Genomic DNA, 14024 nt, shown 5'->3' on the forward strand with positions numbered 1-14024 from the left:
GCTGACTGGCGTTATCCATTTGGCGTTTCTTACAGCTAAGCTACTACAGCAATACAGTCACGATGATCCAGCGGAAAGAACTCGAGCTGTCAGTCGAAACCTGGGAGGGGTCAAATCTCATCAGCTCAAATACTCAATAAAATTAAGAGCTTTGGCTAAGTTTAAGATTTCTTTAAAAATATATATATATATATATATATTGTGATATGACATACCGTATGCAGCATGTTATCAGAATGATCTTTATGGTCAATATACATAACTACAATTCAGTTTCACGTGGCTTCTCTCCAGTGTAAAAGAATTGAACAGGTACCAGCCATAAGAAAATGAAAATCAATGCCAAAAATTGCAAACGGTCAGTGTAAGATGAACACAAGGTGAAAGTTGAGGTGAGTGCTTAAAGATCAATTAAATAACCACATTTATAGATATAGAATGAGGTAGCATGGAGATATTAGGGCGTAAAAGACTCCGAAAACAAAGCCGTGAACAGAAATGTGGAATGACAGCAAAGACAGCTGGCTGGACGCCTCACCTTTAGAGCCTGTTCCAGCTTCTCCACTTGTTCTCGGAGTCGGCTCCTCTGCTGCTGGGCCACGTCTCTCTCCTTGCTAACTACAGCAAATGTCTCTCTGAGCTGGTCGTAGTCCGACTGCACCTAAATCAGCGGAGTCCAGATCCGAAGGGGGCAGAACAAGAGAACAAGAGGATGACAGTCAGACAGGAAGCAACAGTGAGAGAGCACATTGGTGTTTTTCAGGAGAAAGAGGCGTTACATTTTTACGAGGTTTGGTCTTGCACTAGACATACCGTTACCTTTTTTTTTTTTTGCTGGAGGGTTGATGAGGAGTTCGCAGTCTGGAGAGAAATTAATTCCTATTTGGCCTTGATGAGACAGAGCTGCTGACTTGAGCGTTCTGCCCCCCACATTTGCTCATCAGTCACAGGCCTGCTGCTAAGCCGGCTCCTCTGAAGACGCACACGCAGGATTCAGCGGAACTATCCCTCAGCTACACACCCATCATCTCATTAACTAAGCTAACAGCTGAGTGCACAGCAGATAAGCTCGTTAATTCACATTGAAGAATTTATGACTGGAGACCAAGCACCATCTGACTACCATCAATCATGTGGGACAAACTCTATTAAAATATTTGATGATGATGATTTAGTTAGTTTTACATTCTCTTCGGTGTATATGGCTTTCCTTTAGTTTTGCTGTCAGATAGTTCTTTCAAATGAAATGACTGTGAATATTTTTTTTTTGAAACCTCACTTAACCTCACATTAAGAAAATAATAAATACCATCATTTTGAATTGTGATCAATTAGGTTGCATTTAAAACTCTCCGAGAGTTATTTCTCTTCCATAACCTGCAGAGAACTCAGGACTTCCTGTGACTGCATTTTCCAATCATATCATTGTTTTCTTATCCCCCTTTTTGTCTACTAATATAACACTACATGTTATATTTGCCCTCGCTCGCCAACACCGGACTTCACTGTCGTGAAGGTGTGGTTGTGGGTTGTGGATAGATGGTGTCTTAATCCTCCTCCTCTGTTCAGAGATGGTTTCTCCAGGTTGAAAAAAAAAAAATGTTTCTGTAACTCCTCTCTCAGACCATCTGTCCTCAAAGGAGTGTCTTTCAAGTGCAAGTGGACTGCTGAGTGAGTGCAATGCATCCTTGTGCGCTGCATGAGCAAGCATCGTACCTGGTCATACTTGAATGCCTTCAGGTGGCGTTTGATCAGCTCACGGTTCAGATGATTTTTCTCCTGCAAGACAGCATGGAGCTTTGCTTTCTGGAGGGGACGCAAACGAAAGGAGAGTTTAGTTCTCTTTAATTATCACGCATTATCTTCTTTACAGCGCCCTGCATCATGCACGCCAGCCACGCAGTCTAACATCCTAAAACCATTACATAAGAGACAGATGAAAGAATCGGGTTTGTGCCAATCCCTCCCTTCATCGGCAGACATGAAGGGAGCTCAGCTTTTCTTTAAGAAGCAGCCTGCAGGACAAAGCCCACAACTGCATACTGTCACCCTCCATTTAGTATGTGAGTATGTGACTTATGGAAGGGAGAGGGAAGAGATAAATATAAGGATGGGGGCTCAGGAAAAGAGAGAGAGAGAGAGAGATGGAGAGCAGATGAAGCAAGCTAGGATGGCTGAAAAAAGTTTGAGGGGGACTCGAGCAGATGTGTGCATGAGTCTGAAATGTAGTGAGGTGAAGATGAGGACTGAGATGAGGTGTCGGCCCGCTCTTCTCTGTCTGCATTCGCATTCAGAAGCTGTCATGCTGCCTGTGCTGCAGGTACTCAAGCATTGCATAATTACGCCAGACTCAAACTAGGGCAGCGTTTTCCTTCAGCTCCGAGCAGTCGAGGGTGACTTCACGGCGACCGGTCATTTCCTGGCACCGAGTCCCGCTTCACGAGCTCGTGCTATTTACTGTCGCGCTCGGCGTCACCGTTATAGCAGGAATTTAAATGCCATTTGATATCTTTAATCAAAAATCAGCAGGCGTCGGTCAGAGCTCTGTGGTGAGAACGAAGCAGGGATTCCGATGAGGTTTTGTTCTAAAGCATCGATTTGATCTAAAAGAAAATATTCCCCCGAGTACATTTACAGTCTCCATCAAAATTATGTAAGCAGATATCTTCCAAAGGTGTGTAAGGCTTAAAAGAAATTGCCTCGAAATGTCCATTTCCATGTGAGCACAACTCATTCAGGTTGAATTCAAGCTGAATAAAACACATGTGTGTGTGTGTGTGTGTGTGTGTGTGTGTGTGTGTGTGTGTGTGTGTGCGCCATACTGCTTACAAGCATGCAATGCATACTGAAGCAAAAGAAGCACTCTGGCCTCGCATAGTGGCTTCTGCACAGATTTATGATCAATTTTATCAGCTCAATCCCAGAACTCAATAAACCCAAGAAGAGATGGGAGGAAAAACAGACAATATGATGGTGCCAGTCGGGTTCATCCATCTCTCTTTTTTTTTTTATGTAAGCAGAGAGATAGCCAGGGCTGCCTGAAGACAACCCAAGTAAACCAAGACACAGATAGAGACCGGACAAGGACAGGACGAGAGCGGTGACTCAGTTCACTTGCTGCTTTCATTGTGTAATGCTGCTGCCACAGAGATTGCAGAGCAGCCATTGTACTGAGCCGCACCTTAGTCGCAGCAAGAAATCGTCGCGCTCTCCAGAATTCGGTTGGTAATTAGAGAGAGATGCAACACAATGGGAGGTCTCCGCCGCAGCCTCACTGCGCCGACAGACACCCCGCTAGGATGCGGCCTCGTCGCTGGCATCTGTAGGAAAGTTCAGATAGAATCAGAGAGGATGCAAAGATAACTGGAGCGAGGGGCAACGATGCGCTGGGGAAACGAGGGAAGACTGCCACAACACAGATGGGAGGATGAAGCAAGAGGAAGAAAGTTGAGGGTCCTGCTGAGGCTGCCAGAGCGTGATAACAAAAGATAGCAACCGCTAAAAAGTGATGTCAAAATGCAGCAGCGCACACCTGAAGCATCCGCATGTGACTCAGACCAACACTAATGACCCGTGAGGAGTGTGGATGCATGTAGAACCCAACCAGTAACAGTTTAATAGGAGCGGCGGCTTGGCTACAGGCGACCAGGTTACATCGCAGTCTCCTTCTCTGTCCTCTGCTCCGTCTGTGTCATGGTTGATGAAGAGCAGTGGGGGGGGGGGGCGTGTCCGCGGGGTTAGGGTTTGCAAAAATTCCTAATCATCGCTTTGATATTCTGCCATCGAGCTCGCTCACCTACCGGCCGTCTCTGGAGCCGAGCTGCCACGACATTCCCGCTCACTGAGGAGTGCGGGATAACTTGTGTATCAGGGCCATGATTTGGATTCCTTCCAAAAGCAAATTCAAGATTTCTTGGCCCGTGCCAAGTCAATAGTTTTTTTTTGTGCAATCTTGCTGACAGACAAACAAACAATTAAACAGACGGACGTGGGTGAATATATAACCTCCCTGGCGGAGATAACAAAGAAACTGAAAAAGAAAAGGCGATGACCTTTTGCAGGGTTATTTTGAACGGCCTCGGGACTGATGTCTGCTTCCAGTGAATCACACACTCACAGCTCTGCTTAACACTTCTGTTACATCTTAAACACACCGCTGCGCTGCAAAGCCAAGGGACTGACGCACACTGCTGTGCCAACTGAAAACCTTGAATGTGCACAAATAAACAGAGAGCTGATTCAGAAGTACCAAGTATGCAATCATTAGAAGAATAACTGACCAGGGCATTTACAGCAAGCCAAGGACATCTGTGCAGATTTGTGATTGGATAAAAAAGTGCCATGTGTGTGTCTGTGTGTGGTTGTGAAACTTGAGATCCATATGCATGTGTAGAAAGAATGGATGCGCTACAAGGCAGAGATTTTAACACCGCTAATGACTAATTCATCCTGTCAGCTTCATTCTTCCTTTCCCATCTATCTTTGGAATTGACAGACACACACACACACACCATGATTATTATTCTCTTCACAAAGCGACTAATTTCGATGCTGCCCTTAAATCTGCTCTGTGGTTGGCCACTCACTGAGTCACTGATTCTTCTGAGCATCCTACTGACCGCGAAGTTCATATTTAACGTTTCTGCATCAGGAAAATCAGATGAATTCACTTTTTTATTTTTTTTTACAAATTAAACAAGCAATATAAATGTGTTACAAAATGATTTTATTTAATACATTTTAAATCATAATAACAATTATATGATATTAATAATAATAATGGGAGGCATATAATAGTGATTTAATTTATTATGGTGGCACAGTGGCGTAGTGGTTAGCACTGTTGCCTCCCAGCAAGAAGGTAGAATACATATATATATATAGAAACAAATATGTCATCAATTCTGCAACATGGTGAGCGTTGCAGCAAAAAGTAAACCCAAGCTCAACCAAAGTCCACGAATACAGAGTGAAGAAGCAAGAACAGGAGACAAATTTCCTTTCCACACAACACATTTTCTCACCTCATTTTAACCCAAACAAAGGAAAATGATCTTCTGTTTTTCTTTGTAAACTATTTTTTACTACTTCGCAGACCAGCGGTTTAAGCCTCTGCTCAAATAAAGGACGTCACGCTGCTGCAGCAGATAATTTCATTCTTATACACTCTAACTGGTGCAAACAGGTAACCCCGGCCGGTGCCGTCTGCTGCTTGGTGCTGGAGCGAACGTGTTCCTGAACACCAACAGTCATGTGCAGAAGATCCTTCTGCATGTATGTGGTTGGAGAAAGAGAAGATGGAGTCAAAGTAACGACCATTGCTCCACCACTAATGGACTGTCTTCAGCGCCGTCTACTTTGTGGTAAATCAAGGTCTGAAATGTTCCCATATTTGACCGGTCAGGACAGGGAACTTGTTACTATAGAATATAGATCAAGAAAAACTACTGCTAAATCCAGACTAATCAACGGATTCTGCCTATTTATTCACATTGTAAGAGTATAAATTATAGATTGAAGACATTTTGTGTGCTTTCATCTTGAATCAATCACAACTTATTCATACAAAAATTATTGACAGCATCTGGCATCCTTTTCATAAATAGATCCTTTGGCGTAGTGGTTAGTGCTGTCGCCTCACAACAAGAATTAGAATCCGGATCCAGATGAAATTCGGTGGTGAGATAGAGGCCCCCCACCCTACATTACTGTGTCAAATTCAATAAACATTGGTCAATAATCAACTGCAATATTGAGAAACAAATTCTGAAGCTCCATTGACTGCAACGTTTCAAAGTGAGCCTGAATCCAGGATCTCTTCTGGATCATCACCAAAATGTAATCATATTTTCATATTCATATTTAATCTGTTCCTGGTAACAATCCCAACATTTCCTGAAAATTTAATCCAGATCCATCCAGAAATTGTTGAGTTATTTTGCTAATGGATGGACAGACGGACAGACAGACAGACACCGGCGATTGCATAACCGCCGCGTCGCCTCGGCGGAGGTATCGATACAAAGCTTCCAGACGAGGACATACATTTAGGGTTGATGTTGACTTTAATTCATTGGCTCCGTGCGTCTGGTTACGAAGATGAGGAACATTTTAGAGATTTATTGCGAAATGTTGGCAAACACTTTACCGCAGCATAACGGCTAATGTACATAACATATAGTTTATCCTCTGAAGGGCTGAAGAGGTGGTGCAACTTCTATCCTATCTAATCTTAATTTAAATTGTTGAGCTCATTTTGTTGTCATGTCATGCATGTTTAATTTTAACTGCGTGCTGTCCAAAGACAATGCGTCCCTTCTGTCTCTAAGTTGTGTGGCGTTCCTAAAGGCCTTTTTTTGTGTAACCTTTAGCGTCACTCATTTCATCCTAGTGCTCACCATGACCTGCAGTTTAGGACGACTGTTACCAAAATGCCATCGATGGATAATTCATAAACAGCCCTTCAGAATATTCCCTTTATGTGCCAGCTGATATTCTCCTCGCCCACGCCACCGATGTGTCTCTGCAGGCGCCTCATTCATAAATCATAAACGTGGCTAATCCAGTTGTGATGATGCTGTGCGTGTGCATATATGTGTGTTTATTACAGTGGCCGGGACACCACATTTACAAATCCCAAAATATACAATTCATAAAACAATCTTATGGAAAGGGAACGTCCTAAATCCTGGGTTGACCCGGAAGTGAAAGCCTGCGGTGGCTGGGAGCCGAGAGGGGGAAGCAAATTTACATTTCTAGAAAAAAATTAACAAGAAGCAAAACATTTTCAGAAACGCTGTCCATCACGGTCCATCATCAACGGATCCGTGTCACGGCCTCCCGTTTGAGTTTCCTTGTTTTACGTGTGGGCGTGGCCGTAGGCGAGTCGGCAGAACACCTGGAGACACACCTGCCATTCATTCCCAGCTCATTACTGCCGTCTATTTAAGAGCCTTCCCTACTGACGCTCCGGATTTGGGACGTTTGAGATTTGTAAATGTGTCTCTGATCTTTAAACCTTACTCATGTGGCAAGAATGACATCACATAAAACACACACACACACACACACACACACTTAACCCTGAACCTAAAACTGAGTTGCAACCATAAGATCTCACAAAGTGTAACATGCTAATAATTTGATGAAACCCCCCTGATTGGTGGACAGGTAAACAAGCGTTTGAAAAATAGTCTGGATATGAAACATGAGACTCACTCCAGCAGAATGAATAACGTGGATCAGACTTAAATGGAAGCCCAGCCTATCAATCACAGACGTTTAATATTAACGGTGTCTCAGGTCGGAACGGCTCTACATTCTGCATCAGGTCAATGTAGCAGGGGGAATTTATGCACCTACCGAAACGAAGGAATTTCTTTGACAGAAGAGTTTCTTTGCTTGAAGCGCATTCTTAAACTCTCATCGGGAAGTGTAAACACACTTAAATCTCTGCACAAATAAAGAGCCTTCAGGAATATTTAGTGAGGAATCTGCTTACCTCTAGTACTGAGGAAAGAAAATCAAACAGCCGGGGTTTAAACGCCCTGGTTTTCTACATCCTGCCGTCTCTGTGTGTGTGTGTGTGTGTATGTGTAGGTGTGTGTGTTTGTGTGAGAGGAAGGAGCCAATCCAGAGTTTTAGAGAGGAGAGGCCAGCTCCACAGTCAGGACAGATTAAGTTCTCCACGAACCACGCATCCTCATTCACCTCACTTCCCGACCTCCTCTGTCCGTTCTCCCGTTTCTCAGTCGAGCTCTGCTTTGTTTCTACCGTGTTTATGCTCATGTGTGTGTGCCGTATACCCTATGTGTGTCCCTGGAATGAACTGGCGCCATGTCCAGGGTGTGCCACGCCTCTCGCCCATAGACAGCTGGGATAGGCTCCAGAAACACACGTGACCCAGACTTTTGAAAAAGCAGTCAACAGAATGAATGAGTTTGATTGATTTATGAAGTATATGAATAATAAAATAAGACACGATATTCCTTCATTAGGGGAAAGTCCAATTGTTATTATTTTTTATTGGCTGAGATTGTGAAATTGAGATTGGTCTGACGCGCCTATAACGTGATTGTCGAGGTGAATGAAAGGTGTTTTGCATAATTTGGCTCGGGTTGGTTCATAGACCGGGGGGCCATGACAGCTGTCACACTCTTCACCCTGTACACAAGTCTGTTTGACACTCTCCATGATAATGACTCCACCATGTTTCTCTCCTTGTTGCAGAGCATCACCAAGTAAAAAAAAACGTACTGAAGGAGCATCTCGTAATGGCGACTGTAGCAGTCATTATTTTCCCACTTTTAACATAATTGAGACACAATTTGTATATTTGTATAGGAACTGAATCCAAACTGAAATTTGGATCCAAGGAGTAAGATAAAGTCAAACCTCCCAGGGGAGGTTTGACTTTATCTTACTCCTTGGATCCTTGTGAACTGAGCCTCCCAGCGGGAAGAAGGAAAAAAAGCCTCTCTTGAGAAAAGGCATGCCTGGCAGGGAATGTTAGGTCACAGGAGCGTGCATACTGAAGAGTGTGTGGTCTACGTGCCAACTGCGGGAGCAGCAGTGAGGGTGAAATCGGGCTCCCATGATGTGGGCAGCAAAGCTTCCAGTCATGACATAGCGCATTTGATGTGAACAGGACCCATTGTTCCCTCAGGCCACACACAGAATATCAGAGGGGTTGGAAAATAAGTTCTGAGGAAGATCAGTGTCATGCTAATGAGGAGCCCAAGAGCTGGCCGGGCATTACTTGTGCTTCGATGGGCCTTCATGCACGCATGATGCTTGGATGGACCTTCATGTTCGGAATACATAAGTGTGGAGACACACACACACACACAAAAAAAATATATGCATTTAAATGCTAGAGCACAAGTAAATTGACACCCAGGCCAGAATGCATGTTGCATATTTCTGTATGTGCATACAAGTATGTGCACACACATACTTACACACAGTCTCACAGTACCCACACACACACACACACACACACGCTCACATGATCCCAATCTGCAGCAGATGCACAAGCGCTAAATCATTTACATCTGACCCCATTTCACAGTTAAATGGGTGGCACTGGTTAAACCAGTGGCACTGGTTTCCACACCAGTGGTTTCCCGGGTTTACCATCTACCTCGGTGGGTTTAATCGATCTGATGTCTCTTTACAGAAAAGGGTATGTAAGGACAGATGGACGTGTGCTGCAGTAAACTGTACCAAAAAAAATGGTGCACTCATCAGCAGGTGTCTCAAAAAGACCATTTTCTTAAAACGTCAGTGGAATGGGAAAACATAATGTCAGTGTTGGCAATTTTCACTTGGCTGCCAACAGAGTTTCAAATTCATTATAGCATTTGTTTTATCCATCAGACGATGAAGTCCCTGAGTATGTTCCTTAATCGGCTTTAGTTCTCTCAGGTCTGCTAATAACTGTCTGCCGAATGATGCCAGAGATCTGCAGAAAATCAAGACTACAAAAAATCGCTTAACACTGCAATAGTTTTACAGTAGATCATGAACTCATTTATATTCCCTTGCTTTTCTTTACAAACATACTCCTCTTTGCTTTTGTTAAATTTTACTATCTTGCCTATTTGACATTTTGCGTTAAATTCTATTATTATGAAGCTCTCTGTTACTCCTGTGGCGTATAAATAAATTATTGCTTACTTCATTTTTATTTGAAGTTAGCAAATCTTCTATCAATCGGTTCCCCTTCGGAAGCAAAGCTTCAATGCAGCTGCAACTTGGGGGAAAAAAAGACTTGGTAGCCTTTGACAAATACGTGCAAAGAGGTAGTTTACTTTTAGTGTCTTAAAGCGCTCGAATGTGTGTCATAAAAAATGAAGAATGTGAGAGCGGAATCTAAAAACATTCCCTTTACAAAAGAGAAGCATCTGATTCACAGTATCTGGCTATCAAGAGGTCATTTTAACGTTCAAAAACAGATCGATCTGTATATATTGTTAGCTAAACTGTGTTTGTGCTTGAATTTCTGTTTGGCATTCAGTGACGCAGGGATGAAGGATTGTGTAGTGGCTCCTGTAACACGGCACGGCAGCTGCAGGTGACCGGGTTTAAGGTCTCAAGTGGGTCGGAGCCAGTGGGAGGTGGTCACAGCAGCGTCCCGTCATGTCATCTGTACCTGCACAGACTGGTCCAGTTGACATTGTGCTCCTCCTTTCTTCCTCCTGCACTCCATCTAGTAGCCCTTCCTCTTTCGATCGGCCCAAATGCTTCTGTCCCCTGATTCATCGTTCAAGCCCTTCAGGATGTAAAATGCACGGAGGAGGAAGACAAAGGTACTCACTGGACATGCACCGTTCACGTGAGGAAATGTTATTGAGAAATTATTTTGAGGAATGCAGAAAGGTGTGGCCGCAGGGGGGGGAGGGGGACTCTGTGCACGTGTGTGTAATTAATATCCAGCAAAGTGGTGTCAATGATAAAGAAATGCATGGGATGAAGACTGCCAGCATGGAATGAAAATGTAAGAATGTACAGCCGCACGCATCCCACTCATCGCTCGGAAATGAGCACAAACATTATCTACATGACGAGATAAATTAAGAACAGCTCATTATTTTTCCTATTAAAAGGTGTTTGTAATTGCTTTCCCCCCCCCCCTCTCTCTGCAGCACTCCATGTTTCTTTTAGCGTCTTGAGAAGCTGCCAGGAAATATGCAGGAGACATTTTCCTTCATTGTGTCCCTCTCTGCTTCCCCCACTGGCGAAATGACATCAACACTTATGGCTTATGCTAGTAATCAATACAGCGCTCACTCACGCTCGGGCATGTCTTCGCATTCTGAGTTACATAGGTGCACACACGACACGGGGGGGGGGGGGGTGCAGAAGGAATGATGTGGTTGCTATAGAAACTGTTCCCTTTCAGGTATGGAGTGTCAGGATGATAAAATAAAGTAGCAGGTAGTAAGTATCATGTCTTGATTTATCCAAGTATGCAAATAAAACTGTCTCATGTATTTGCCATTTCAGCACGTTTAGTGTGTAATACAGAGGGATTGAAGCGCACGTGCGTGTCTATCAGATTGTACTGCCACACCCCGATGAGGCTGCTGCTGTTCAGGGATTATCACACTGTCTGTATGTCCTGAGGAACATTTGGATTAGTCAAGAAGGCTGACTTCGAGCTGCCAGACTCGCCGGTGTTCTCTGGAGAGGAGCAAGCAAATCAACCATCAGACTGAAAACACAAGTTTTATTTCCCCTCTCTCTGTCGCTCTCTCTCTCTATCTCTCTGTTTCTGTCGCTCTCTCTCTCTCACCCTCCGGCATCCAACTGAATATCAGGTGACAAACAGCCATTCTGGAGATGAAGACGTGTGTGTGTGTGGGGGGTGGGGGGGTGGGTGGGAGAGACAACATTTTTCACTATCAAAACCACTACTTGGTTTTACTACCTTCGCGTTTTAGACCTATGGGGAGGGAACATGGGAGAGCCGAGACAGAGAGGAATGCGTCTCTCATACAGAGCAATATGCTGCAAAAACAGACCAGAGCAAGTGGCATTTTCCCCCCTCCCTCATCTTCCATTTTCCTCCCTCACTCTGTCACCTACCCCCACATACATATGCATGGAATAGACATATATATGACCCACATACATTCTAACCCATTGAGAATTATAGTCCTACAACCACATCCAGCGCTGGAAGTAAAGCAGTTACTGAGTGGCTGGAACTGTGGGGTTGGCTTTGATTTGTCTTGACCTGTTTAAAGTGGCCTCCATTCTCCTCATCAACAATGCTACTCAAGAAGACATCACAATCTGTCCCAGAGCAAAGTTTATTAAAGAGTCACAGTGAAAAGAAGCTACAATATGTTTGGTAAAGCTATTTAAAGCTAGAACATACGGTAACAAGAGATAGGACCCGAAAATCTGACGTGGTTTTAGGCTCCAGCAACACCCAAGGCCTGCAAGGCAGATAAAGAGGTCATTTCTACTACAAGAAGATGGGTGGGTGGATGGGTGGATGGATGGATGGATGGATGGAGTGATGGATGGATGGGTGGGTGGGTGGATGGGGATGGATGGATGGATGGATGGATGGGTGGGTGGGGTTTGAGCTTCCTGTTTTAGTTTAAAAGTTAATTTCTCATCTGTTATGGTTTTGGGTTGAGTTTATTGTCTTAGATCTTTATTCTGGATGTGTATTTCTCCATTCCTTATCATTCCTGTTTTTGTTTTCCTCCTGATCCGTTCTCTTATTTCTCCTGTCCATGTTTTACTCTTCTGCGTCGATGCATTCCATGTTTCATGTCTCTAATTTGTTGCATCTTTCACCAACCATTCCCTTTAGACATCAATGCTTTATCCCTGCAGTGTGATTGTTGCTGAATATAATTATCTGTGTGTGTGTGTGTGTGTGTGTGTGTGTTACCTTTTCCTCCCTGTGGATGTAGTCTGTGTTCCTTGCTTTCTCTGTTTATGTTAGACATGTTGCAGGCTGTTTCTGGTTTTCCCACCGTTTATTCCTGTTTCCTCGTGAAATTCACTGAGTTTCATTTGTTTCTGTTACGCTGATCGTCTTTGGATTTCACCGCTTGCCATTAATTTAGGTTATACGTTTTGAAATTTTCACACATCTGCGCATCGATCCTTCAGCCTGTTTTATCGACTATCGGCTGCGTGTTTCTCACGTGTTTCCATTTTATGTGAAATATTCATTCATTCATTCATTTTCCCAACCGCGGGTAGCGCTGGAACGTGTCTCTGCATTCTACGGGCAAGAGGTAGGGTACACTCTGGACAAGTCACCAGCTCATTGCATTGGGGTGAAATATTTTACTACATTTATTTCTTTTCTACCTTTATGGACACAGATTCTGTTGGCAAAATAACAGAACAAGTCAGCGGCAGACACGACAGCCTCCAGAATGCACTGGGAAGTTACATAAATAGTTTCAGCGCATATTCGCAAAACAAAAGGAACTTAAGGGACTGCATTACTTTTGTGCTGCTGCAGGGGTGTGCAGAAAACGTAATCATCCCATTCTCATACAATCAAAATGACCAAGAGACTTTGCTTTTGCCTTATGAGCCTTCATTTAACGACTAAGAGCAGCTGCCAATCAGCCACAAATAGGTTACTATTCATCAGCAGGCAGGAACCAGGAAAAGCTCAGGTTACACAGCTGATTACATCAAAGCACACACACACACACACACACACAATCAGTACAGTGCATCCCGTTTTACAAATAATGATCATGGACTACGGAAAGAGTATGTTCCTGATTTTAAAAACACAAACACACACACGCACGCGCCTGTGTAAGATTTCCAAGACGTAAATGCACCATTAGACTCATGCATACACCATAACCCCACCCCAACACACACTGACTGTACACGTCTCCGAACAGGTGGTCTGCTACGGTCAAGACACGGAGGAGCCGGATGTTGCTTTTTCCTCATTTAATCCAAGAAGTGGGGGGAAAATGCACAAATCCCTCTCTCCTTCCTCACCTCCCTGCGGATGCCCGTTTCCTCATGCCGCAGAAGCAGGTCCTTCCCAGCTGTTGGCTAATGCTAACCCTGAGCAGGATACATACTACGGCTAGATCAGACGCAAACACACTTGTGCCAGTGAAGCGGACACACAGATGCACGTCGGCTGCAGAGAGGAAGCAGAGCGGTGATAAAGGATTGGCATTTACCGTGTGTGTTGGCTAGAACGGGAGCGTCTTTACAGAGGTATCACTTACTCCTTCTTTCCTTGCCGTGATCTCCTCCCTTCTTCCCTGCTCTCTCTGGGTGGGGAATTGGCAAGCGGCTGCAGCAGCAGCAGCATCAGCATCAGCTCTGGGACCAGCGTGTGTCTCTCTCTCCTCCCGTCTTTCCTCCACTCCCTCTCCACACACTCTGTCTTTCCTTTCACTCTCTCCCCACCCTGAAAAACCCTCCTCCATTATCTCCCCCCCCCTCCCGTGCGTGTGCGCAGTAAGCTGCAGAAATCCACTATATTGAATTAATCAACCGGCGCCACTGCT

At 44.3% G+C, this 14024-nt stretch overlaps 1 protein-coding gene across 1 annotated transcript in view; it reads right to left on the reverse strand.

The window, feature by feature from the left end:
- Positions 1 to 14024, reverse strand: part of rimbp2a (RIMS binding protein 2a) — a 46787-nt gene that overhangs the window by 21087 nt on the left and 11676 nt on the right. The window contains exons 3-4 of the mRNA XM_068752815.1: positions 1717 to 1806; positions 539 to 661 (exon numbers count right to left, since the gene is read on the reverse strand). Of these exons, the coding sequence (XP_068608916.1) occupies positions 539 to 661; positions 1717 to 1806 (213 nt within the window). The remainder of the gene's footprint in view (positions 1 to 538; positions 662 to 1716; positions 1807 to 14024) is intronic.

This window comes from Brachionichthys hirsutus, chromosome 19, assembly GCF_040956055.1.
Source record: "Brachionichthys hirsutus isolate HB-005 chromosome 19, CSIRO-AGI_Bhir_v1, whole genome shotgun sequence".
NCBI lineage: Eukaryota > Metazoa > Chordata > Actinopteri > Lophiiformes > Brachionichthyidae > Brachionichthys > Brachionichthys hirsutus.